The sequence below is a fragment of the Lutra lutra genome, chromosome 9 (assembly GCF_902655055.1).
Source record: "Lutra lutra chromosome 9, mLutLut1.2, whole genome shotgun sequence".
NCBI classification, from domain to species: domain Eukaryota; kingdom Metazoa; phylum Chordata; class Mammalia; order Carnivora; family Mustelidae; genus Lutra; species Lutra lutra.
The window spans coordinates 64,459,555-64,487,414 of record NC_062286.1 but is presented as its reverse complement, the minus strand read 5'-3'; the positions used below and the strand labels follow the sequence as shown (position 1 = coordinate 64,487,414).

The 27,860-nt window shown below is 37.2% G+C and overlaps 1 protein-coding gene across 2 annotated transcripts in view; it reads right to left on the bottom strand.

The window, feature by feature from the left end:
• The window catches only part of FANCL (FA complementation group L), a 90,842-nt gene extending 69,676 nt beyond the window's left edge, over window positions 1-21,166 (bottom strand). The window contains exons 1-3 of one of the 2 annotated variants that reach the window (XM_047744084.1): window positions 21,035-21,166; window positions 2,923-2,981; window positions 541-601 (exon numbers count right to left, since the gene is read on the bottom strand). In XM_047744084.1, the coding sequence (XP_047600040.1) occupies window positions 541-601; window positions 2,923-2,981; window positions 21,035-21,130 (216 nt within the window). In that variant the 5' untranslated portion in view covers window positions 21,131-21,166. Of the gene's footprint in view, window positions 1-540; window positions 602-2,922; window positions 2,982-19,502; window positions 19,543-21,034 lie in introns of those variants that run through there. The other variant, XM_047744085.1, reaches the window with a different exon arrangement.
• Window positions 21,167-27,860: the final 6,694 nt, after the last annotated feature.

Genomic DNA, 27,860 nt, shown 5'->3' with positions numbered 1-27,860 from the left:
AAAAAGTAATGGATATGGAAGGGTGAATACATTTGAAGACCCTCTCCAGGATGGAAATTCGCTTCAGAATACTGCCCAGTAATGTGCTGAGGATTCCAAGACAGAAAACATTTTATATAATTCATGGACCCTTAAAATATTTAAGATGAAACCTATAAAGTTCAGCAACTACTATACCAGTCTGTCACCACATTCTGCAAGAAGTACTCTAAAAAAGTTAATGTAGCAATTTCTGTTATTTTATTTAATTATTTTTATTAACATATAATGTATTATTTGCCCAAGGGGTATGGGTCTGTGAATCATCAGGCTTACACATTTCATTACACTCACCATAGCACATACCCTCCCCAAAGCCCATAACCCAGCCACTCTATCCTTACCCCCTCCCACGCCCAGCAACCTTCATATTGTTTTGTGAGATTAAGAGTCTCTTATGGTTTGTCTCTCTCCTGATCCCATCTTGTTTCATTTTTTTCCTTGCCTATCCCCTAAACCCCCCACCCTCCTTGCTTAAAACAAGTCTTTTAAAGGACTTACCTGTTGTACTATGTGATGGTATCCATTAAGTATTGCTCTCAGTTGCCAACTACATAATAATCTAAAATTTTAATGGAACAAAATGGTTTGTTCATTGTTCAGAATTAAAAAGAAAAAACTTATTTGTATGCTAACACAAACATGCACATACAAAGAAGAGAATGACATAAATATAATTCTGACGAGTTAATAAAATTTTTACCACTGATACTGTTGAAAGTCTTGTCTTCAGACTGTCGGTACTAATTTTATTTCAAAATATAAATAACTGCAATCAGTAAATGACATGCAAACAGTAAATCTTTTTTTAACATATTGAAAGCAGAATTTTCTACTTAACTCAATTCTTCTCTAAGGTAGGTTAAATAAACCAACAGTTCTGATCATAATATACAGAACTTGTATTTGAGAAAGCATATATAGCAATATAATCTTCAAATTCAAGATTAATGTAAAAGATACTTTTAATTGTGTAAGTAGTACCTAGTGTTCATCTATCCACTGGCTCACCTCAGCTGTGCTCTCAATATTATTTAGGTGAGTAATTCTCCTAAGAATTGCTTTTCCTTACCTGGAAGTAGGAAGCCCCTCTGATTCCCCAATTACAACCCTTTCAGACCACCATGACTGTCTTCCATTTTTGCTATGCTAACCCCCATTTCCACCCCTATTTTTTCCTCTCTTAATGGCAAAGTAGTTCATTCAACTGCCCATGGGGAAACTCCCCCTCCAAATGTACTTTCCATCCCTTGTCACCAACTTGGTCATATCAAGTAATCAATCATCACTTTATTGTGATAGTTTTATTTTCTCCTAGTTTTTTCAACAAACATATTAACTTGCTCAAGCAAATCTCAAAAAACAAGATTATAACTCTGCCTTGACTGCATACCCTTCTCTACCACTCCTCTTTTTCATAATACAGTTGATCCTTGAACAACACTGGCTGAACTACCCAGGTCTACTTACACACAGATTATTTCAGTAAACATACATACGGTATTGTAAATGTGTTTCCTCTTATGATTTTCTTAACAAAATTTTCTTTTTAATCTATAATATATACAACGTACAGCATACAAGCATTAAACGGTTTGTTCATGTTATCAGTAAGGTTTCCGATCAACAGCACTGTTAAATTTTTGCAGTCAAAAGTTACATGCAAATTTTCAAGTGCACAAAGGGTCGGTGCCCCTGACCCCTGGGCTCTTCAAGGGTCAATTGTAGTTTATACTGTTTACATTTCCTTTCTACTCACCCACTCCAAAACCCAATACAATCTGGCTTCTGCCACTACATGAAACCTAATTTAACCTGATCCCTCTGCAATACTCAGCACTAGGAACCATGTCCTCTTTAAGCCTCTATTTGGCTTCAGTGACAACTGCCCAGATTTTCCTCTTACTTCTTTGGTAAATCCTTAGTCTTCTTCCAAGTTCCTCTTTATCAGTTCTTTACATGTTGGTATACTCTCAAGTCTTTTAAATGTTGGCCTTCTTTTTTCACCCTACACTTGCCAGCAATGTTAAGTACCCATACTCACAGCCCCAAATCCCATCCCTACTGTGACTTCCGTGTTTCACATTTGAGTTCCACACTAATACATTAAACAATTCTTCTTGATATTTCACATCTACTATGTCTTAAAATGATGGCTCTCCTATTTCTCCACTGTGACCCATTCTCTAGCTTAGTGATGAGAGCCAGGAACTTAGAAAGCAAACTTCACTCCTCTTTCCTTTTCTTCTCCTACTTCTAATCAGTCACAAAAATCCTGTCAATTCTAATAAGTGTCTCTGGATTCTTCCTCCACTCTTCTTCCAGAGATATTTAAGAGTGGAAAAGAGGGGGGCGCCTGGATGGCTCAGTGGGTTAAAGCCTCTGCCTTCAGCTCAGGTCATGATCCCAGGGTCCTGAGACTGAGCCCCACATCAGGCTCCCTGCTCAGCGGGGAGCCTGCTTCCCACTCTCCCACTCCCTGTGCTTGTGTTCCCTCTCTCGCTATGTCTCTCTCTGTCAAATAAATAAATAAAATATTAAAAAAAAAAAAAGAGTGGAAAAGAGGTTCTAGATGCTACCTAATTTCCAGTGTCCTCTCTTGACATTCCTTGATGGGCTGTTTTTACCAACAGATAACTTACACAACTGCTAATCATCTAAGCTATCAAAGGAAAAAAAATAAAAATAGAGAATTAACGTGTTACCTTCGGTACTTCAGCACAAAGCATAGTAACTTACAAATGTACACTGATTTGGAAAAAACTGGAAATGTTTCTGGTTGACTAATAAGCATGTGGGCAAAACTAACAGAATAAGCTTTTCCTAGATTAACTGACTGCCCATCCCACCAAGATGCGTGTATATGACCAAACACTACATCACCTTGCATTCTTCATTTGTAAATCTTCAGGCAACACTATTCTAAGGTGAAAATCACGTCCCTGTGGAAAATATTGAGAAAATTACAATGTTAAGGAAAAGTTAAACAAAATTACATCAAAAAAGCAATGTTTTCCTTTATTTTCAAAAAGGTATCAACTTTATCCAAATCTTTACATTTGTTAAAATATATGCAATAGAATACTACATTTGAAGGAAAATAATGTAAAAATGCCAGAAACTTTGTAATTATTGGGAAACCAAAACAAAGACAAGACTTCATTTTTAAAGAGAATCAATTCACATAACAGAATGTTAAGAGACTGTTAGTGCAAACAAAGAAATTTAATTACTTCTTATAAACTTGGGAAAAAAATTCTTTCAATTGCTTTGACTATGAAAGAAAAAAAAAACAGTGTAATATAAGAATATGTAATCCATTACAGAATTCATTTTCAATTTCCTCATTTTAATAAAATGAAAGTAGAGTTAGTTACACAATCTGAACATACAGACATGAAAGAAATAATTTCAAAAAACAGAATATTTAATTATCCCACATTTGTGGGCCTTTAATTAAAAAAAATCACTAATATTTATTTTAATTTAAATATTTACTAGCTATACATTTGAATATACCAAATTTTACTCAAGAGTTTTTCTAAGGAAAGAACTGTTCTCTGAGAAATATATTCAGTTTCACTTTCTTGAGAAAGTGAATGGGTAAGAAGCTTAAACTTTATATCTTAAATAGAATAATACACATGATCTGAGCAAAGGTAAGCAGAAAAAGACAAACAGAAATATAATCTTTTACTCCAACAATATAAAATGAAAAAGAGTAATAAAATTCTCGAAAAATAATCACCCTGAGAATTTTAGCACAGGCTCCCTCAAAGCAGATTCAAAACTAAAGGAACACAATTAAATGTACCCCATAACCTTTACTTTCATGATAATATTACAGTTCTGACTTTCATTACATTTAAATGTCCTTTAAAAAAATGAAACAAAATGTACTACTGACCTTTTCAAAAGGTCAAGTAACAATAATTCACTATTTCATTAAAGCACTAGAAGGTATTATGTAGTAACTTTAACCTAACTTTATAGACATCCCACACATAGATGTAAGAACAATCTGGAATTCAGAATTTACATGAAAAATAGTAAAACTACTCTGATCTGTTATCTGAAAGAATAAAATTCCAAAGTCCCTTATTTGCAAAATCCAGCCATTTTAAAAGGTCAAATGCTATGTTACATGCCATAATATTTTTCTGATTCAAGAAAATGTCCAAAATTAGCTTTTTTAGTTAAAGCATATAAAAAATGTTAATTGCTCTCAAAAAGAAGTCTTCCAGGTTGTATGGAACAAAGTAATGACAGTTGCCTAAATCTGAATCTCTCCATATGTCCTCCCAAATATATCAATATTAAGAACATCTAAAACAGGAGCACCTGAGTGGCTCAGTCAGTTAAGTATCCAACTCTTGGTTTGAGCTCAAGTCATGATCTCAGGGTCATGAGATCAAGGCCCATGTTGGGCTACATGCTCAGCACAGAGTCTACTTGAGATTCTCTCCCTCTGCCCCAACTCTCTCTCTCTTTAAAATAAATAAAATCTTTAAAAAAAAAAAAACTAAAACTAAAACTAAAACCACAAAAAACCCATGTCTCCACCAAAATCAGAAAACAGAGAACACTATAAACTTCAAACTACCTGTAGGAAGGAAAACATAAACCACTTTCCAGTGATTTTCACTGTGGGGCTCCTATACCAAGTCCTTTTAAAGAACTACGGGGTTCAGAAAAAAAGTGCATGGAAGAGAGAAGAGGAGACTGAACTAAGTGTTAAGATAATAATAAAGAGTTTAGTAGATCAGAGCACTGACTATAGGGAGGGGGCTTAATATGAACATAAAAGTCAAGAAGCTCACCCTGTAAAAGAAATACACAGGTAGAAGATAATAAAAAGGCAGGTAGAGACATCCTTTGGAAACTGGGTATTAGGAGGAAAAGTAAGAGTGGAAAACTGAGGTTCTTATGTAACAAAATAAAAATATTCAACTCCTCCGTCAGCACTACTTTAAAAAATCAGCCATTAAATAAACCGCACTTTGCTTCAACTACAGAATAAAGTATTCTTAAACTAGTAATTTTATAAACTACTGCCAACAACCAAATTCACAAAGATGTTTTCATCAATGCCAAGCTACTATGAGTCAAAATCAGAATAAAAGAAAACATTTCAAGTAATAATGATCCCCCATGCAAATAAAAAAACACAAGGCATAAACAAATTACAATATTGAATTATATCATCATTAGTGTCTGTACCCAGACTCAGAAATTCAAAAAACTATGAACAGAAATTACAAGGAAAAAAAATTTAGTTCCAAAAAAAAAGATACTACAGTAGAATAAATTAATAAGTGCTCAAGGAGAAATAGAGTAAAATAAAAATTTCATTAGAGGCACTGTGTTGGATAGTTCAGGTAGTAGAGCACATGACTCTTGATCTCAGAGCTGTGAGTTAATGCCTCGAGTTGAGGGTAGACAATATTTAAAATAAAATGGTTAAAAGTGGCAAATGTTATGGGTACGTTACCCCAATAAGAATTTTTAGGATTTGGGGCACCTGGGTGGCTCAGTGGGTTAAAGCCTCTGCCTTTGGCTCAGGTCATGATCTCAGGTCCTGGGATCGAGCCCCAAATTGGGCTCTCTGCTCAGCAGGGAGCCTGCTTCCTCCTCTCTGCCTGCCGCTCTGCCTGCTTGTGATCGCTCTGTCAAGTAAATAAATAAAATCTTTAAAAAAAAATTTTTTTTAAGATTTATTTATTTATTTTAGTGAGAGAAAGTGAGCAGGGGGAGGAGCAGAAGGAGAGAGAGAGTCCTAAGCAGATTCTGTGTTAAGTATGGAACCCAAAGCAGGGCTTGATCATATGACCCTGAGATCATGACTTGAGACAAAACCAAGAGTTGGACACCTAACAGACTATGCCAGCCAGGTGCCATCCTCAATAAAAGTTTTCTAGCATTTTCTTTTCTTGCTTTTTTTTTTTTTATAAACATATATTTTTATCCCCAGGGGTACAGGTCTGTGAATCGCCAGGTTTACATACTTCACAACACTCACCATAGCACATACCCTCCCCAATGTCCATAATCCCACCCCCCCTCTCCTAATCCCCCTCCCCCCATCAACCATCAGTTTCTTTTGTGAGATTAAGAGTCACTTATGGTTTGTCTCCCTCCCAATCCCATCTTGTTTCATTTACTCTTCTCCTACCCTCTTAACCCCCCATGTTGCATCTCCTCTCCCTCATATCAGGGAGATCATATGATAGTTGTCTTTCTCCGATTGACTTATTTTGCTAAGCATGATACCCTCTAGTTCCATCCACGTCGTCGCAAATGGCAAGATTTCATTTCTTTTGATGGCTGCATAGTATTCCATTGTGTATATATACCACCTCATCTTTATCCATTCATCTGTTGATGGACATCTAGGTTCTTTCCATAGTTTGGCTACTGTAGACATTGCTGCTATAAACATTCAGGTGCACGTGCCCCTTCGGATCACTACGTTTATATCTTTAGGGTAAACAGCCAGTAGAGCAATTGCTGGGTCATAGGGTAGTTCTATTTTCAACATTTTGAGGAACCTCCATGCTGTTTTCCAGAGTGGTTGCACCAGCTTGCATTCCCACCAACAGTGTAGGAGGGTTCCCCTTTCTCCGCATCCTCGCCAGCATCTGTCATTTCCTGACTTGTTAATTTTAGCCATTCTGACTGGTGTGAGGTGATATCTCATTGTGGTTTTGATTTGTATTTCCCTGATGCCGAGTGATGTGGAGCACTTTTTCATGTGTCTGTTGGCCATCTGGATGTCTTCTTTGCAGAAATGTCTGTTCATGTCCTCTGCCCATTTCTTGATTGGATTATTTGTTCTTTGGGTGTTGAGTTTGCTAAGTTCTTTATAGATTTTGGACACTAGCCCTTTATATGATATGTCATTTGCAAATATCTTCTCCCATTCTGTCAGTTGTCTTTTGGTTTTGTTCACTGTTTCCTTTGCTGTGCAAAAGCTTTTGATCTTGATAATATCCCAATAGTTCATTTTTGCCCTTGCTTCCCTTGCCTTGGGCGATGTTCCTAGGAAGATGTTGCTGCGGCTGACGTCGAAGAGGTTGCTGCCTGTGTTCTCCTCAAGGATTTTGATGGATTCCTTTCTCACATCGAGATTATTCATCCATTTTGAGTCTATTTTCGTGTGTGGTGTAAGGAAATGATCCAATTTCATTTTTCTGCATGTGGCTGTCCAATTTTCCCAACACCATTTATTGAAGAGGCTGTCTTTTTTCCATTGGACAGTCTTTCCTGCTTTGTCAAAGATTAGTTGACCATAGAGTTGAGGGTCTATTTCTGGGCTCTCTATTCTGTTCCATTGATCTATGTGTCTGTTTTTGTGCCAGTACCATGTTGTCTTGATGATGACAGCTTTGTAATAGAGCTTGAAGTCCGGAATTGTGATGCCACCAACCGTGGCTTTCTTTTTCAATATTCCTTTGGCTATTCGAGGTCTTTTCTGGTTCCATATAAATTTTAGGATTATTTGTTCCATTTCTTTGAAAAAAATGGATAGTACTTTGATAGGAATTGCATTAAATGTGTAGATTGCTTTAGGTAGCAAAGACATTTTCACAATATTTATTCTTCCAATCCAGGAGCATGGAACATTTTTCCATTTCTTTGTGTCTTCCTCAATTTCTTTCATGAGTACTTTATAGTTTTCTGTGTATAGATACTTAGTCTCTTTGGTTAGGTTTATTCCTAGGTATCTTATAGTTTTGGGTGCAATTGTAAATGGGATGGACTCCTTAATTTCTCTTTCTTCTGTCTTGTTGTTGGTGTAGAGAAATGCAACTGATTTCTGTGCATTGATTTTATATCCTGACACTTTACTGAGTTCCTGGACAAGTTCTAGCAGTTTTGGAGTGGAGTCTTTTGGGTTTTCCACATAGAGTATCATATCATCTGCAAAGAGTGATAGTTTGACTTCTTCTTTGCCGATTTGGATGCCTTTAATTTCCTTTTGTTGTCTGATTGCTGAGGCTAGGACTTCTAGTACTATGTTGAATAGCAGTGGTGATAACGGACATCCCTGCCGTGTTCCTGACCTTAGCGGAAAAGCTTTCAGTTTTTCTCCATTGAGAATATTTGCGGTGTGTTTTTCATAGATGGCTTTGATAATATTGAGGTATGTGCCGTCTATCCCTACACTTTGAAGAGTTTTGATCAGGAAGGGATGCTGTACTTTGTCAAATGCTTTTTCAGCATCTATGGAGAGTATCATATGATTCTTGTTCTTTCTTTTATTAATGTGTTGTATCACATTGATTGATTTGCGGATGTTGAACCAGGCTTGCAGCCCTGGAATAAATCCCACTTGATCGTGGTGAATAATCCTTTTAATGTACTGTTGAATCCTATTGGCTAGTATTTTGGCGAGAATTTTTGCATCTGTGTTCATCAAGGATATTGGTCTGTAGTTCTCTTTTTTGATGGGATCCTTGTCTGGTTTTGGGATCAAGGGGATGCTGGCCTCATAAAATGAGTTTGGAAGTTTTCCTTCCATTTCTATTTTTTGGAACGGTTTCAGGAGAATAGGAATTAGTTCTTCTTTAAATGTTTGGTAGAATTCCCCTGGGAAGCCATCTGGCCCTGGGCTTTTGTTTGTTGGGAGATTTTTGATGACTGTTTCAATCTCCTTACTGGTTTCGGGTCTGTTCAGGCTTTCTATTTTTCCTGGTTCAGTTGTGGTAGTTTATATGTCTCTAGGAATGCATCCATTTCTTCCAGATTGTCAAATTTGTTGGCGTAGAGTTGCTCATAGTACGTTCTTAAAACTGTCTGTATTTCTTTGGTGTTAGTTGTGATCTCTCCTCTTTCATTCATGATTTTATTTATTTGGGTCCTTTCCCTTTCCTTTTTGATAAGTCTAGCCAGGGGTTTATCGATCTTATTAATTCTTTCAAAGAACCAGCTCCTAGTTTCGTTGATTTGTTCTATTGTTTTTTTTGGTTTCTATTTCATTGATTTCTGCTCTGATCTTTATGATTTCTCTTCTCCTGCTGGGTTTAGGCTTTCTTTCTTGTTCTTTCTCCAGCTCTTTTAGGTGTAGGGTTAGGTTGTGTACCTGAGACCTTTCTTGTTTCTTGAGAAAGGCTTGTACTGCTATATATTTTCCTCTCAGGACTGCCTTTGTTGTGTCACACAGATTTTTTTTTTTTAAAGATTTTATTTATTTATTGGTCAGAGAGAGAGAGGTCACAAGTAGGCAGAGAGGCAGGCAGAGAGAGAGAGAGGAGGAAGCAGGCTCCCTGCCAAACAGAGAGCCTGATGCGGGGCTCGATCCCAGGACCCTGAGATCATGACCCGAGCTGAAGGCAGCCGCTTAACCCACTGAGCCACCCAGGCGTCCCCCCACAGATTTGGAACCGTTGTGTTTTCATTATCACTTGTTTCCATAAATTTTTTCAATTCTTCTTTAATTTCCTGGTTGACCCATTCATTCTTTAGAAGGATGCTGTTTAGTCTCCATGTATTTGGGTTCTTTCCAAATTTCCTCTTGTGATTGAGTTCTAGCTTCAGAGCATTGTGGTCTGAAAATATGCAGGGAATGATTCCAATCTTTTGATAACGGTTGAGACCTGATTTAGGACCGAGAATGTGATCTATTCTGGAGAATGTTCCATGTGCACTAGAGAAGAATGTGTATTCTGTTGCTTTGGGATGAAATGTTCTGAATATATCTGTGATGTCCATCTGGTCCAGTGTGCCATTTAAGGCCTTGATTTCCTTGTTGATCTTTTGCTTGGATGATCTGTCCATTTCAGTGAGGGGAGTGTTAAAGTCCCCTACTATTATTGTATGATTGTCTATGTGTTTCTTTGATTTTGTTATTAATTGGTTTATATAGTTGGCTGCTCCCACGTTAGGGGCATAGATATTTAAAATTGTTAGATCTTCTTGTTGGACGGTTCCTTTGAGTATGATATAGTATCCTCCCTCGTCTCTTATTATAGTCTTTGGCTTAAAATCTAATTGATCTGATATAAGGATTGCCACTCCTGCTTTCTTCTGATGCCCATTAGCATGGTAATTCTTTTCCACCCCCTCACTTTAAATCTGGAGGTGTCTTCAGGTTTAAGATGAGTTTCTTGTAGGCAACATATAGATGGGCTTTGTTTTTTTTATCCATTCTGATACCCTGTGTCTTTTGATTGGGGCATTTAGCCCATTCACATTCAGGGTAAGTATTGAGAGATATGAATTTAGTGCCATTGTATTGCCTGTAAGGTGACTGTTATTTTATATTGTCTCTGTTCCTTTCTGATCTACTACTTTTAGGGTCTCTCTTTGCTTAGAGGACCCCTTTCAATATTTCCTGTAGAGCTGGTTTGGTATTTGCAAATTCTTTCAGTTTTTGTTTGTCCTGGAAGCTTTTAATCTCTCCTTCTATTTTCAATGATAGCCTAGCTGGATATAGTATTCTTGGCTGCATGTTTTTCTCATTTAGTACTCTGAACATATCATGCCAGCTCTTTCTGGCCTGCCAGGTCTCTGTGGATAAGTCTGCTGCCAATCTAATATTTTTACCATTGTACGTTACAGACTTCTTTTCCCGGGCTGCTTTCAGGATCTTCTCTTCGTCACTAAGACTTGTAAATTTTACTATTAGGTGATGGGGTGTAGACCTATTCTTATTGATTTTGAGGGGTTTCTCTGAACCTCCTGGATTTTGATGCTTGTTCCCTTTGCCATATTGGGGAAATTCTCTCCAATAATTCTCTCCAATATACCTTCTGCTCCCCTCTCTGTTTCCTCTTCTTCTGGAATCCCAATTATTCTAATGTTGTTTCGTCTTATGGTGTCACTTATCTCTCGAATTCTCCCCTCGTGGTCCAGTAGCTGTTTGTCCCTCTTTTGCTCAGCTTCTTTATTCTCTGTCATTTGGTCTTCTATATCGCTGATTCTTTCTTCTGCCTCATTTATCCTAGCCGTCAGAGCCTCCATTTTTGATTTCACCTCGTTAATAGCTTTTTTTTATTTCAACTTGGTTAGATTTTAGTTCTTTTATTTCTCCAGAAAGGGCTTTTATATCTCCCGAGAGGGTTTCTCTAATATCTTCCATGCCTTTTTCGAGCCCGGCTAGAACCTTGAGAATCGTCATTCTGAACTCTGGATCTACATATTACCAATGTCTGTATTGATTAGGTCCCTAGCCTTTGGCACTGCCTCTTGTTCTTTTTTTTGTGGTGAATTTTTCTGCCTTGTCATTTTGTCCAGATAAGAGTATATGAAGGAGCAAGTAAAATACTAAAAGGGTGGCAACAACCCCAGGAAAATATACTTTAGCCAAATCAGAAAAGATCCCAAATCGTGAGGGGGGAGAAAGGGGATAAAAAGAGGTTCAGAAAGAAAAAAAAAAAAAAAGGAAACTATTAAAAAAAGAAAACCTATAAAGAAATAATATTAAAAGGAAAATATATATATATATATATTAGATAAACTAGTTAAAAAACGTTAAAAAAGGGTAATAGTTAAAAAAATATAGCAGAAGAAGAAGAAAAAAAATTAAAAAAGAAAAAAAATTAAATTAACTGCAAGGCTAAAGAATCATGGGGAGAAAGCCATGAGTTCCGTGCTTTGCTTTCTCCTCCTCTGGAATTCCACTGCTCTCCTTGGTATTGAAACTGCGCTCCTTGGTAGGTGAACGTGGTCCTGGCTGGGTTTCTTGTTGCTCTTCTGGGGGAGGGGCCTGTTGTAGTGATTCTCAAGCGTCTTTGCCCCAGGCGGAGTTGTACCGCCCTTACCCGGGGCCGGGCTGAGTAATGCACTCGGTTTTGCTTTCAGGAGCTTTTGTTCCCTGAGCGCTTTCCGTAGAGTTCTGGAGGGCAGGAATGAAGATGGCGGCCTCCCAGTCTCCGGCCCGGAGGAGCCGAGAGCCCGGGATCCCACTCCTCAGTGCGCCCTCAGAGAACAGCGCCCAATTACTCCCATCACCCTGGCCTCCGGCCTCGCTCCGAGCTGACCGAGCCTGCGACCGGTTCAAGGTAACCCCGAGCTGTAAGCTCACTCCTCGGCTCTGTCTCTGTAGCCGGCTTCCCCGTTCTAATACCTATAAGCTCTGCGACACTCAGACACCCCCGATCCTTCTGTGACCCTGCGGGACCTGAGGCCACGCTGACCCTGCGTGGGCCTCACCCCGGTTAAGCCTCTGGAGCGATGTCCCTCAGCAGAACAGACTTTTAAAAGTCCTGATTTTGTGCTCCGTTGCTCCGCCGCTTGCCGGGAGCGGCCCCTCCCCCAGCGGTCTATCTTCCCGTCGCTTTGGATTCACTTTTCCGCCAGTCCTACCTTTCAGAAAGTGGTTGAATTTCTGTTTCTAGAGTTGCTGTTCTTCTTCTCTTCGATCTCCCATTGGATTTGTAGGTGTTTGCAATCTTTAGATAAGCTATTTAGTTGATCTCCCGCTACCTGAAGTAGTCTCAGCTGCTACTTCTCCGCCAATTGACTCCTCCCCACCATTTTCTAGCATTTTTCTTTGCCATTATGGAATTTTAAAAAAGTTATCAAATCAGAAAATAAAAATAAAAACCATCAGAGAAAAGCAGTTGAATTGGTCACATGTAATGAAAATCCAACACAAAAAGAACTGGCAACCTTGAAAAGGAAAACAAAAGAGAAGAAAGAATATTTTGAATTATAATCTAGACATACTTTCTGGAAATTCACATATGAAAAAAACTGACCATGTGAGAAAGAAGTCCTAATGACTGACTCAAATGTATGTTAATATGCAGACTTTAAAGAAAAAGTCCATTAACTTACGAGACCAAATAATATATGGGAAAGAAAATAAAAGTAGCATCACACTTCTCAAAGCAAGATTTTAAAAAAGCAACAATAGAACAGAACTTTTAAGAAACTGAGAAGATTTCTGCTTCTAGCTATGATGGAGAAACAGCAGCAGTTAAACAAAGCAGTTAAACCTTCCCACTTTAACTAAAAACTGGACAAAATATATGAAACAATGATGTTCAGACATCAAATAGGCAGCAAAAAACAGTGATTACTGAAAGATGGGAAACAAATGAGAAAAATCTTTATAATTATCCTGTCTTACTACCTGGAGAATTTTTCAGACTTCACAGCAAGGATGGAGAACCAAATGGAGCCAAACAATTCTCCGTGATTTGACAAAAGGGGGTGAGTTGGGGGGAGGCAAAGACATGTATAATTCACAATGTACAATACCAAAGAGGAATGCCATATAAGAAGAGATAATACACAGAGAATGAACCTAGAAAATATCAGTGTATTGTTGTAAAAGTCATCAGCTAAGTATGATTGCTGCGTATATGTGAGAAAACTACCCAAGGCCTGGGAATCATGAGACTGGAACATGCAAAACAATCTCAGAGCTCACACCAGGCTGGGAGTAGTCATGTTTCCTCTCAGAAGAGTAGAAAACCTTATACTATAAAGGTTATCATTAAAGAGAAGTGGTGGGACTTCTCTTCTGGGAGTGCCTGGGTGGTGGCTCAGTCAGTTAAGCATCTGACTTCAGCTAGGGTCATAATCCCAGGGTCCTGGGATCAAGCCCCATATCAGGCTCCCTGTTCAGTGGGAAGCCTGCTTTTCCTTCTCCCTCTGCTGCTCCTCTCCTTGTGTGCTCATGCTCACTGTCAAATAAAGGAGTAAAATCTTTAAAAAGAGAAAAAAAAAAAAGAGAGAGAGAGAGAAAGAGAGTGTACTCTGAAGATTACTGCCTAAGTGGTAGAGCCAAATTAATCTAGGCTAAAATCTGTTTTGATTCTGCCTAACAAAGCTTAGAAGCAAACTATGAAAAGCTTAAACTGTTTCCAAATAATTTAACTACAGTTTAGAATAAATCAAGAATATTTAAGAGAATAAAATTATCTAACACACAATAGTTGGAATGCACAGTATCTGGCATCCAACCAAAGTATGCAAAGAAACAGGAAAATAAGATTCATAATGAAGAGAAAAAAAAAATCAAGAGAAATACAAAAATGGCAGATGATAGAACTGCTTAAAAAAATTCAACAGTGATAACTACATATGTTCAAGAAGGTAGAGAAAAGCATGAGTATGCTAAATAGAACAGGAAATATAAAGACAGACCCAAATCAAAGAGATGAAAAACACAATGTCTGAGATGCTATAAAGTATTAACAGCAGATTAAGTATTGCAAAAGAAAATATTAGGGTACCCAAAGGCACAGAACATTCAAGAGAAAGACACTGAAACAAGCAATGAAAAAGTACAGAACCATTAGTGAATTACGGAATGATTTTTAAATGGCCTACTATACACATATTTTAAGTCCCCAATACGAAGGAGAAGAAGAAAAGAAATTTAAGAAATAATGGCTGAAGTTTTGCCCAAACTGAAAATATATACTCACAAATTCAAAAAGCTCCACAAACCCTATGGAGGAAAATCATGAAGAAAACTACACCTAGGTACATCATAATCTAATCAACAAAAACCAAGGATAAAAAGAAAAATCTTAAAAGCAGTCAAAAACAACACACTTACAAAGGAACAAAAACAAGAAACAGAAGAGATTTCTCATAGGCAATAATGCAAGAGAATTAAGCAGCATCTGAAAAGTACTAAAAGAAAAAAAAAAATCTAGAGTTTTATACCTAGTAAAAGTATCTTTCAAAAGGCCAAACACCATGTCAGACATAAAACCACTGAAAAAAATGTATCAGTACAAGGTATGCACTACAAGCAATGTTAAAGGAATAACCTAAGGAAGTAAATGAAACAAGAGAAATGTGGATATACAACAAAAACTACCAGAAACAGTAAATATACAGGTAAATATAAACGACCTTTTTCTTAAATGTCTTTAAAAGGATTACTGTGCCAAACTGGACAATCTGAACAAATAAATAAGGACTGGATTACAAACCAAGGTATAAGATACAGTATCTATGAGTCCATACTGATATAAACGATTGATTTAATAAATGAGGGAGGGCACCTGGATGGCTCAGCATATGCCTTCAGCTCAGGTCATGATCCCAGGTTCTTGGGATCAAGCCTCACATAGGGCTCCCTGCTTGGTGGGGAGCCTGCTTCTCCCTCTCTCTCTGCTGCTCCCCCTGCTTATATACTCACTGTCTCTAATAAGTTTAAAAAAAAAATCTTAAAAAAAAATAATAATAAACGAGGGAGTTAAGGAATAAACCTAATCAAAGAAGTGAAAGACCCGTATTCTGAAAACTATGTACTAATGAAAGACGGGACCAAAAGAAAAAAGAAAGAAAAAAAAAAAAAAAAAAAGACAAGACAAGACATTCCATCCTCAAGGACTAAAACAACAGATATTGTTAAAATGTCTATATATAGAATATGCCATGGGAAAAAAAGTCTCTTCAACAAATGGTACTGGGAAAACTGGACAGCTACAAGCAAAAGAATGAAACTGGACCATTTTCATACACCATACACAAAAATACACTCAAAAATACAAAATGGTTTAAAGACCTAAATGTGAAATGTAACTGTAAAATCCTAGAAGAGAACACAGGGATTAATTTCTCTGACATCACCCACAGCAACATTTTTCTAAACAGGTCTGCTGAGGCAAGGGAAACAAAAGCAAAAATAAACTATTGGGACTAAATCAAAATAAAGATTGTGCTCAGCAAAAGAAGCAATCAACAAATCTAATAAATGAGAAAAGATATTTGCAAATGACATACCTGACAAAGGGTTAGTATCCAAAACACATAAAGAACTTATATGACTGAACACACACCAAAAAACCCCTAAATTATCCAATTAAAAAATGGGCAGAAGACATGAACAGACATTTCTCCAAGACATACAGATGGCTGAAACACATGAAAAGACAGAAGCTCAACATCACTAGTCATCAGGGCAATACAAACCAAAACTACAATGAGATTATCACTTCATACTTGTCAGCGTGGCTATAATCAACAACACAAGAAACAACAAGTTTTAGGGAGGATGTGGAGAAAAAGGAACACTCTTGCACTGCGGGTAGAAATGCAAACTGGTGCAAATATTCTGGAAGACACTATGGAGGTTCCTCAGAAAGTAAAAATAGAAGAACTCTATGATGCAGTAATCACAAACATTTTTAGGTATATACCTAAAAATTACAAAAACACTAATTCAAAGGGATACACGCACCCCTATGTTTATTATAGCATTATTTACAATAGCCAAGTTTCAGAAGCAGCCCAAGTGTCCACTGACAGATGAATGGATAAAAAAAGATGTGGTACATATATACAATGGAATTATTACCCAGCCATAAAAAGAAATGAAATCTCGGCATTTGCAGCAACCTGGATGGAACTAGTGAGTATAACACTAAGTGAACTAAGTCAAGAAAGATAAATATTGGGCACCTGGGTGGTTCAGTGGGTTAAAGCCTCTGCCTTCAGCTCAGGTCATGATCCCAGGTTCCTGGGATCAAGTCCCGAATCAGGCTCTCTGCTCAGCAGGGAGCCTGCTTCCTCCTCTCTCTCTCTCTCTCTCTCTCTGCCTACTTGTGATCTCTGTCAAATAAATAAATAAAATATTTTAAAAAAAGAAAGATAAATACCAATGATTTCACTCATATGTGAAATTTAAGAACTCGAAACAAATGAGCAAAGAAAAAAAAAAGATGAACCAAAAAAAACCAAAAAACAAACAAACAAACAAAACCCCAAAACAAAAACTCCTAACTACAGAGAACAAACTGATGGTTGCCAGAGGAGAAGTGGTAGGGGGAGGAGGGATGGGTGAAATAGGTGATGGGGATTAAAGAGTACACTTATCATGATGAGAACAGAGTAATGTACAGAATTGCTGAATCACTATATTGTACACCTGGAACTAACAGAACACTACATGTTATCTATATTGGAATTAAATTTAAAAACTTAAATAAATATGGGAGTTAAACTAACCTTCCTTACAGAAGAATTCCAGGTAAATTATATACTCTACCTTAAAAGAGGGGGAGCATAACCCTTCACTCCTTAAATGGGAGCAACTCAGAGATTTCCTTCCAAAGAGTAAGTATGGAAAAAGAAGAAGAGTTAATGCTGCAGTAGAGAAACCGGACAAACACTATTTTAGCCAAAGTCAATATCAAGAGTGGTAAATCATATTGTTGGTTTCCTCCCTTTAGATCATGTGATGAAATGGTACTTAAATTCTCAATGTTCCTCTCAAAAACCAATAACCAGTAACATAAATCAATGGAAGGACAGAAAACCCAGAAATAAACCCACTCTAAAACTGTCCTTAAAAAATAAAAGTGTCTTAATAAAGGAAGATAATTATTTAAAGGAAATAAAAATTTAAAGGGAATTAAAAGTGTATTGGGAGGGTTAAAAGATAAATAGAAGTAAAAGATATGACAACAAGTACACAAAAGGGAGGGGATGGGAAAGAGTACATTGCATGATTCTTATAAGTGGTATACTTGAAAGTAGATTGTGGTAAATTACAGTAGCATACTGTAAACCCTAGAACAAACACTAAAAAAGAGACAAAAGTGATATATAGCTGATAAACTAATAGTGCATATAAAATATAATCCTAATATTATGTGAATCATGACAAGTTTTGAAGTTGTATACTATAAACCATAAAGCAACTAATTAAGAATGAAAATAGCTAATAAGCTGATAGAGGAGATAAAAAATATTATACTATATAGTGCATAACAAAAATGCAGAAAAATATGAAAAAAGATAAAAAAACACATAGAATAAACAAAAAAGCAGCAAAATATTAGCTTTAAACTCAGTGATATCAGTCATCCATTAAATGTAAATGGTCTAAACATCTCAAAGCAAAAATCAGTTTTTTTTTAGATTCAATAAAAAAAAAACAATGTCCAGAAGAAATCCTCTTCAAATATAAGACACAAATAGATATCAAATAAATGGGAAATGATTAAGCCATGCCAATACTAATTAAAAAAAAAAAAAAAAGCTAGAGTCACTATACTAATATCAGAAAATTGAGATTCTAGGACAAAGATTACCAGAGATAAAAAGGGTTATTTCCCAGTCATTTAAAAAAAAAAAAAATTCCGTTCAAGAGTGCTCAACAATCCTAAAAGTTCATGTACCTAATAAAAGAACTTCAAAATACACAAAGCAAAAACTTACAGAAACAAAAGTAGAAACTGAACAATAATTGTAGTTGGAGATTTTCAATACCCCCTTTCACTAATAAAACTAGTAGACAGAAAATCAGTGAGTATATAAAAAACTCAAATAGCATTATGAACCAACTTGACCTAACATTACAGAACAATCATCCAACAGCAGCAGAATGCATTCTTTTCAAATACAGACATAACATTTACCAAAATAGGACACATTCTATGCCATAAAATAAGTCCCAATATATTTAAAAGAATTTCAATCCTATAAATTCTGTTGTAACCAATATGAAACTAAATTATAAATCAATATCAAAAAGATATCTAGAAAGTCCTAAAATATTTAGGAAGGTATACTGTTGTTCTAAGTAACCCATGGGTCAAAAGAAAAAAAAAAAAAGAAAGAAAAAAGAAATTAACAAATATTTTGAACCAAAAAAAAAGAAAAAGAAAATATAACATATCAAAGTATGTGTGATACAGCCAAAATAGTGTCTGAAGAAAAATTTACAGCACTAAACAATTATATTACAAAATAGAGGGGTGCTTGGGTGGCTCAGTGGGTTAAGCCTCTGCCTTCGGCTCAGCTCACGATCCCAGGGTCCTGGGACTGAGCCCTGCATCAGGCTCTCTGCTCAGCAGGGGGCCTACTTCCCCATCCCCACCCCCCACCTGCCTCTCTGCCTACTTGTGATCTCTGTCAAATAAATAAAATCTTTAAAAAAAAATATTATAAAATAAAAAGTTCTCATTATCCATGAGCTAAAATCCCACCTGAAGATACTAGGAAACTTAAGATCAGAAAAAGAAATACACACACACATACAGAAAGCAAAGAAAGACACAGAAAAATAAGTGAAAAAAAAATCAATAAAATCAAAAGTGGGTTCTTTGAGGAGATCAATAAAATGTTTAAGCCTCTACCCAGTTGCGCCAGGGAAAAAAGACACAAAATACCATAAGAATGGGGACAAGAAGTATCTATAAAATATATCCATAATTTCTTTGATATTTCAACCTTTAAGAGTTGGTGCCTCATTTCTCTCCTCTTGAATATGGACTAGATTTGGGGCTTGCTATAAAAAACAGAAAAAGGGGGCACCTGGGTGGCTCAGATCATTTCATGTCATATACATACATCAAATCATTATGTTGTACACCTGAAACAAATGTTGCATGTCAGTTATACTTTAAAAAAAAAAAAAGCATGAAACAGGCTTCTCTTTAAAGTTAAATTAAGTATCCAGTTTTCAAATACCCAATACTCAAACACTTAAATATTTCTGAAAGCTGAAACCATTTTCTTAATCACTATAATTAAGAGTTAAATTTTACCTCCATCCCACTCTTTTAATGCTGACAATGTTTTGATGAGGATTGTTGAATGGAGTGTTAATCAAGGTAAGGTGGAGCAATGCAATTATTCATTTTCCTTTCAGAAAATAAAAATAATTCTGAGAACAGAAATTTTTACTCATCACCATGAGGTTTTCAAATTATCTGGTTAATTACTAAATTTTAAATTTATTATGACAAAATTGCATAATTTGTGTTTCTACATAACTGAGTTCAAATACTGAAAATGTGCATGTCTATAAAAGATTCATACATATTTTTTCCAGAAAATACAGTTGTTTCAATGTTAAGTGGTTTAAAAATGACCACTTTGTTTCTTTCCTCTTCCAAAATTTCTTATTTCACATAGCAAATCAAATCCTCAGGTTAGTTGCGTGTTACATTTCATAGCTAAAAGGTACTGCTGGTAATATAACATATTCATGATCCCTATCAAAAGTTGCAGGTGGTTAATTTGTGTGTAATTTCAACAGTTTTTCCTCAAGCAGAATCTGTTAATTTTAAAAGTCCAAAAAAAAAAAAAAAAAGAAAGAAAGAAAGAAAGTATTGTGCTGGTGAGAGAGGTTGCACAATGTTGAGTATAAAGGTCTGGGAGCAAAAATCTATACTCAAAAATCTAACCCAGTATCCTGGTGCAATGCAGAGAGAGGAGCAAAACGCGGGAGTGGAATCTGATTGCCTCACTTTCAGGGACTCTGGCAATCATGGACAAATAACTTAACCTGTCCACTTTCCCATGCCCTGTTTTACTTAACTATGAAGACTGAGAAAGATTTCTTTTAATTCTGCCTCAAAGGGCCGAGGATTAGTGAGATAACGTACCTGGAAAGCGCTTTGTAAACTTCAAACCTGTACACGTGTGTTACCCTGTGTCATCAACTCCACCACAGAATTAAGAAGCCGCCTGGACTCAGGAAAGGTAATTAATTCTGCTGTCAAGATTTCGTACAAAATATCGCTACAGGAAGCGCTCAGGGACACAGGACTTAGTTGAGAGCCAAAAGGTGGTTTTCCTCCAAAATACATTTTTGCAGGAAAAACGAGTATAATCTGCAGGGATTCCCTAGTGAACGGCTGGCCACCAACCTTTGTGGGGCTGGGGGTGGGGGGAGACAGGGGGGTTGTTAGAGACAAGGTAAAAATTTGCAAAACAATCAAAAAAACAGTTCAAGGTGGGGCAGACGCGGAATCAGAAGGGAGGTCAAACTCAGGAAGCGCGCGCGAGGGGGCGTGGCCGTCTGCCCCGCCCCCCGCTCGCGTCCCGCGCCGGGCTCCTCTTGCCGAGTCCCTTGCCCGACGGTAGCCCAGGCAAAGACGCGGTAGCGAGTGGCGGGTTGTCAACAACCGCAGAAGTCCTCAAACCTCCAGTTTCCAAGGAGACGTGAGGCGCCTCCCCTCCTAACTCCCCGCGGCTAAGGGCCCCTAACTGCTCCCGTAACTGACTTCCAGGGGCGGAGCTGCGCCGAGAAAGGGACGCCCTCCTAGCAATCGGGCAACAAGCTGGCGGGTACCTGAGCCGAAATGAATCCTTCGTACACGGTTTTCGCCCGGTTCTGAGGCAGAAGCAGCGGGCACTGGCGCAACAGGCTCGCTTCCATCTCCGCCATGGTCCGCAGTCCGTGGGGCCGCGGGGGGGTTATCCGTCGGCCAGGGCTCCGCACATGCGCAGTCCCGCCTGCGCCCGGGGCTTGGAGGGGCGGAAACCCGGCCTTTGGCGGGAAAAAGCCTCGAGGACCAGGCGGAGTGAAATTAAGCTCTGGTGCTAGTTGCAGCACCTGGCAGAGTAGATGTGGCTCTGTAGGAGGCAGCATTGGCCCCAACAGGAGACAGGAGGGAAGATTGTTCTCAGGTTCATAGCTCTAATTGAACAAGACCATTCCAGCCTTGTCTCAAGAACCTTTTTGGTAATTTTGTTTCATTTTATTGAAAGACTGCTACTATTTTTATGCAGTTGTACTTCTTCCCGCATAAAATGGGACTTCTGCAACTTTGAGATTGCACTTCTTCCAGCATAAGATGGTTTGTACAGTCTGGGTGTTGTAGTATCTCTTTTATTTACCCCGAACCTGCCTCCACTCCCCTTCTTCACTGCAGTCTGTCTCCTATTGGCCTGTTCTACAGGATCTTCTGAATGCCCTCGGCATACGGAATAATGTATTATTTTGTATATATTATTATACAATGTACTATAATCCATTCAATATATGCCACGTAATTCTATGGTTTGCCAAGTTTAGTCAGATACTATTCGAGAGATGCACAAATGTGTGTGTGTGTACATATACATACACACACACAGATCTCCAGACTCAAGTCAACACTATAGTCAGTTTCGGTGCACTGCACTCACAAATATCTAAAGGCAAAACATGAGGGAAGATTGCCAATTAACTTGATGAGCCAAAGTTAATTTTTCTTTGACAGCCCCTTCTCTACATTTTTTAAACTCAGGAATGGTAATTACCCATTTTCTTTTACTAAGTGTTGATTAAATAAGTAACATTACTATTTCCACAAAATCAGTTGCTATCCCAATCAGTGTTCAAATGCATTACATTTTTGAGCACTAGTATTTGCAAAACATCATTGTAATATGCCAAGGCTATGTAAAGATGAATAAGATGTACTCCCTCCCATCTTTATTGCCCTCAGAATGGAATCTGACTTCTTGAAGATTAAAGTTGCACAACAATTGTTACGGTATTCTGGATACTTAGGGAAAAGCAAGGATACTGCTGCAGGGGTTAGGTTTAAATTACACTATGGCAGTGGTTCTTAAAATGTGATTCTAGAATCAGCAGCATCAATAACACCTGGGAAGTTGGTAGAAATGCAGATTTTCACTCCATCTCAGATCTACGGGAATCCCAAATTCTGGGAGTGAGGCCTAACCATCTGTGTTTTAACAAGCCCTCCAGGTGATGGTGATACACTGTGAAGTTTGAGAGATCCTCAGGGAAATGACCTACACACACACACACACACTCAATTATGCAACTCATTCCTTAAGGATGATACTGTGTTCAACCATCACAATCATGTTAAACTATATACATAGATGCCCAGGCTACATCCCTGACTAGTGGTTCTCAAAGTGTGATTCTTGGACTGGCATCATCAGCATCACCTGGGACCATGTCACCCCCAAACCAACTGAATCTCTTTAATTCTAGGAGACAAGCTCAGCAATCTATGTTTTTAACAACCATATGTTTAAAACCTCTGTGTTTTGTTTTGTTTTGTTTTAAGATTTTGTTTATTTATTTGACAGAGATCACAAGTAGGCAGAGAGGCAGACAGAGAGAAAGGGGGAAGCAGGCTCCTGCTGAGCAGAGAGCCGGATGCGGGGCTTGATCCCAGGACCCTGGGATCATGACCAAGGACCCTGGGATCATGACCAAGAACCCTGGGATCATGACCTGAGCTGAAGGCAGAGGCTTTAACCCACTGAGCCACCCAGGCGCCCCAAAAACCTCTGTGTTTTAACAAGAGATTCTGATGCAAACTAAAGTTTGGAAACCATTACTCTAGACTTAGTGGTTATATTTCACACCTAATTCTGTTGTGCAGGTAGTTGAAAGTCATTGCCCTAATCAAGTGAGTAATTGTCAAAGTTCTGAGCTCAGTTACCTAGCCACATTGTGACTAACTGAAGTGAACTTATCTAAAAAAAAGTATTAAGAATTAGAAATCAGATTAAAAAGTAACATTATAAAAAGCAATAAAGAATCAATTTTACCTTTTGGAAACTTGGTGTAATCTATAAAGTAATGAAATGTCCTGCAAATAGAATAAGGAAGCCATGAAATTACAGGGATATTTTCATACAAAAATGTCCTTCAGCTATGAAAGATAAATAAGATATGGTTGTGGTTTGTGACATTCCTTTAAAGAATCCTTTGTTGATGGGGATAAGATTTGCTAAAATAGCAATTTTGTTTCTATTAAGTAAAAGAGAGCAAGTAAATGAATTATCCATAACATGGAAATAGCTGATTTTATAAAATTTTGAGAAATAACTAAATTAACAAAAATAAATTAAAATTTACTCTAGGGGTGACTGGGTGGCTCAGTCTATTAAGCGTCCTACTCTTAATTTCAGCTTGGGTCATGATCTCAGTGTCCTAGGATGGGACGCCCTCTGGCAGGGGGTGGTCCGTGCTCAGTGGGGAGTCTGTGTAAGGATTCTCTCCCTCCCTCCCCTTCTGCACCTTCCCCCATGTGCTCTCTCTCTCTCAAATAAATAAATTTTCAAAAATTAAAATAAATAAAATTCGCTCAAAGATTCAGAAGTTTAGAATTTCATATGTATGTAATCATTTCAAAATAACAAAAACATTTTAAGTATCTTTATCAAAAAATTAGTAGTACCCTTTTTATTCTTTAATATCTTAGCTATGTAAAGTTAATGTTAGCAGGTCTATAGGAAACAGATATAATCATACATTGCTGATTATTATGCATAATTCACAAAATGTTTCTAAAAAGCAATCTACTTATGTACAACAGAAAACATAAGAATTACTTTCTTTTGAACAAATACTTATGGGAGTATATCCCAATAAGATAATCCAAAAATGTTTAAATAGGAGACAACTTAATGTCCAGTAAGTTAGAAATGGTCAAGTTATATAACATGATAAAATGTCTAAAAGCCAGGGGCGCCTGGGTGGCTCAGTGGGTTAAAGCCTCTGCCTTCATCTCAGGTCATGATGCCAGGGTCCTGGGATCGAGCCCCGCGTCAGGCCCTCTGCTCGGCAGGGAGCCTGCTTCTCCCTTTCTCTCTGCCTGCTTCTCTGCCTACTTGTGATCTCTGTCTGTCAAATAAGTAAATAAAATCTTTTAAAAAAAATGTCTAAGAGCCATTAAAATGACTTATGTGAACATGCAATATTGATACATAAAAACTATATATGAGGGGTGCTTGGGTGGCTCAGTGGGTTAAAGCCTCTGCCTTCAGCTCAGGTCATGATTCCAGGGTCCTGGGATCGAGCCCCGCATCAGGCTCTCTGCTCAGCGGGGAACCTGCTTCCTCCTCTCTCTGTCTGCCTCTCTGCCTACTTGTGATCTCTGTCTGTCAAGTAAATAAAGAAAAAAATCTTAAAAAAAAAAAACTATATATGAAGTCTCGATATGTGAAAAGAAAAATGTCAAGAGAAAGAGAAGGAACTTACATAATTAGTTGATACTTTAAAGATAAAAGGTCTTTCATATTTCTGTGTAAAGCAAATTACTTAAGAGACCATAAATTTTTTAAAAGAAGGCATTAGCTAAGATTTTTATAAATGTAAATGCTGTCCAACTTAAAATCATCTGTTGAGTTAGAAGAAGCACAGTATAATGAAAAGAGAGTCAAGAAATTTCAAATGCTTGATTCTGTATAAATAATATGATGATTTATAGGGTCCTTTGCAATTCTAAAAATGTATTTGTAAGAAATGAATGGGTTTAAAAACAATAATTACAGTTAACTATGGATTATCCAAATAACAAATCTGAAAAAACTCAACTTTGGAAATTTCATTCACAATGTCATTCCACGTAGTGAGAATTTGTTTGTGAATTCTAGGGTGGAATGCTGACATTGGATACTTCTGCAATTTTGTCAACAATTGTAACAAGAAGATAATTTAGTCTTGTTCACTTTTAGTTGGACAATAAATGCTTTCAGGAAATGATGGAAGAAAGTTATGAACCAATTATTGTAGCAGGAGATGAAGTTCATGTTCGTATGGAGTGAACAGCAAGAAAGAATTGAAACAAGCATCTTTACATATGATTTTATTATTTTTTTGATGAATCAAAAGGATTCATCCCTTGAATGTTCATGTTCAAATTATGAACTAAACACCTTACAAATTCAAATGTACATAATCTCCCTTCTATAGAACTTACCATTCAGAAATTATTATGTATCAGCAGTTCAAAATTCAAGGCAATTTTATATATACCTATAGTCATTCTAAAATAACAAAAACATTTTAAGTTTATAAAAAATTAGGACTTTTGGGCACCTGGGTGGCTCAGTTGGTTATGTGACAGCCTTCAGCTCAGGTCATGATCCCCAGAGTCCTAGGATCAAGTCCCACATCAGGCTCCATGCTCAGCACCGAGTCTGCTTCTCCCTCTAACCCTCCCCCCTCTCATGCTCTCTCTCTTTCTCAAATGAACAAAATCTTTAAATAAATAGATAGATAGATAGATAAATAATAAATAAGTAACAGGGCTTTTAAAATATTCTTCAAAACCTTAAGTATATAAAATTGTCTTTTATAAAATACATTCTTCAAATTGTCTGAGGAGGAGACATTTTAATCTCATTTTCCTTTATAGCCTAAAATAGGTACAAAGGAAAATATATTGTGAAAGGAAAAGGGCACAAAGGAACAGAAAGTCACATGTCAAAATTGGCTGGCCCAAGTTTTATAGCTGGAACTCCATATGAAAACATGACCAACAAAGGTAAAAGATGAAATCTCAAATTTTTAGGACTCTTTAGAGCACCAGTATTTATTTACTAGACATATATTAATATAAGTATATATTTAGAGTTTTATACTATCATGTTTCATATAAATTATAACAGTATTATAAAAGTTATTTTCTGTATTTAAAATGTATCCACCTTTCTGAGAGTATCTTACCTAACTTCAGTGCATGGTTTGGTAGAAGTCACAACCTAAATTATGTCCTCTTCCTCAATTGTCCAGAGAGTCTAAAAGACAAATGTAAATTTGGAAGAAAATTGAATAGACTTGTTGGATAAGCAGTTTCATTCAACAAAGGTAAAGCCTCAGAGGCAATCTGTTCCCAGAAATAGTCTTGGCTTGTGCTTTATTTAGTTGATTTTCAACAAACCTAATTTGACTCAAATACAACTTTATGTACTATAAAGGACTTCCTAATGAGCAGAATGAAAACTGAATCAAAAATACTTTCTGCTGCTAGGGCAGGGGCTCCTTATAGTCCCTACCCAGCAGAATTTCCTAACCTCCACTGACAAGAAACTGCTTTGTATCTTCGACTATTCTTTCTCAGTGGGTAAGCTTAGTGTCTTTATCCTGTCCCTGGTCCACCACTGTGTTTTGCATCTGTATGTTTGTGTGTGGTGGGGAGGTGGTGGCAGTGACCAGAGGAATCAAAATCCAGATCCTGATAGAAAGGATGTATACCCCTGGGAAATCCTGGAGTTTGAAATGAATGTAGTGACAGATGAAATGTTGGGTTATTTAATCTGGGAATGGGGTGGGGGAGTATGTTTTATGTGTGAGAAGAGGAAGCGTATTTGGTCATCAGAAGAGTAAACTATAGTGGAGACTGTTATGTACGTGCTCTTCTAACCCATTTCCTCTATCTCCTGGGCCTAAAACTAAACTACATTTCTACCCTCTCTTGCAGGTTGATGTGACCAGGTGACTGAATAGTAGCCAATGGAAGGTGGGTGGCTCATAAAACTTTACTATGCTTGATTCAACTTTCTCTTTCCTTGTTCACTGACTTGAATCAAAGTATTCTAAAGCCCTTAGGAATGGTGGAGGCATGAGGTAGAAAGAAGCTGTGTCTGAAATGTTTTCCAATTGACATGTGTGAGGGAAAAATAAATGTTGTATTAAGGCACTGAAATTGGGGATTTCATTTGTTACACTAGCATATAGCATGCATTACTCTAATATGGTGGGTATCAAGTTGCTTTGGTATTTAGATTCCATTGGAATGTTTAAAAGAAGGAAATAATAGCTTTATTATAAAAAATCAAATATTTACAACATGTCAAAATCATATCCTTTGGATCTATTTAAACTTATAATAAAAAATTTTAGATGTCAACAGAAATATATGTAATTAGAAGTTTAATCTGGGTGATATGTGAGTGAAAATGTGTAAAGACTGCTGCTGTGAGGCTTCACTATTATTCTACTTATTTTTATTCCACCTTTTTCTATTTATTTGTATGATAAAACCCCAGTGATATTACGCAGATTAAGAATCCACATTTAGGGCCACCTGGGAGGCTCAGTGGGTTAAAGCCTCTGCCTTCGGCTCAGGTCATGATCTCAGGGTCCTGGAATTGAGCCCTGCTTCGGGCTCTCTGCTCAGCAGGGAGCCTGCTTCCCCTTCTCTCTTTGCCTGTCTCTCTGCCTACTTGTGATCTCTCTCTCTCTCTCTCTGTTAAATAAATAAATAAATAAAATCTTAAAAAAAAAAAAAAGAATCCACATTTAAACACATTCAACAAATATAAAACAACTACCATGGGATAAACATTTTAGCAAATTATCAAAGTTGTTTTTGGTTTGTTTTTTGTTTTTTATTTTTGGGGAGGTTTTGTTGTTGTTG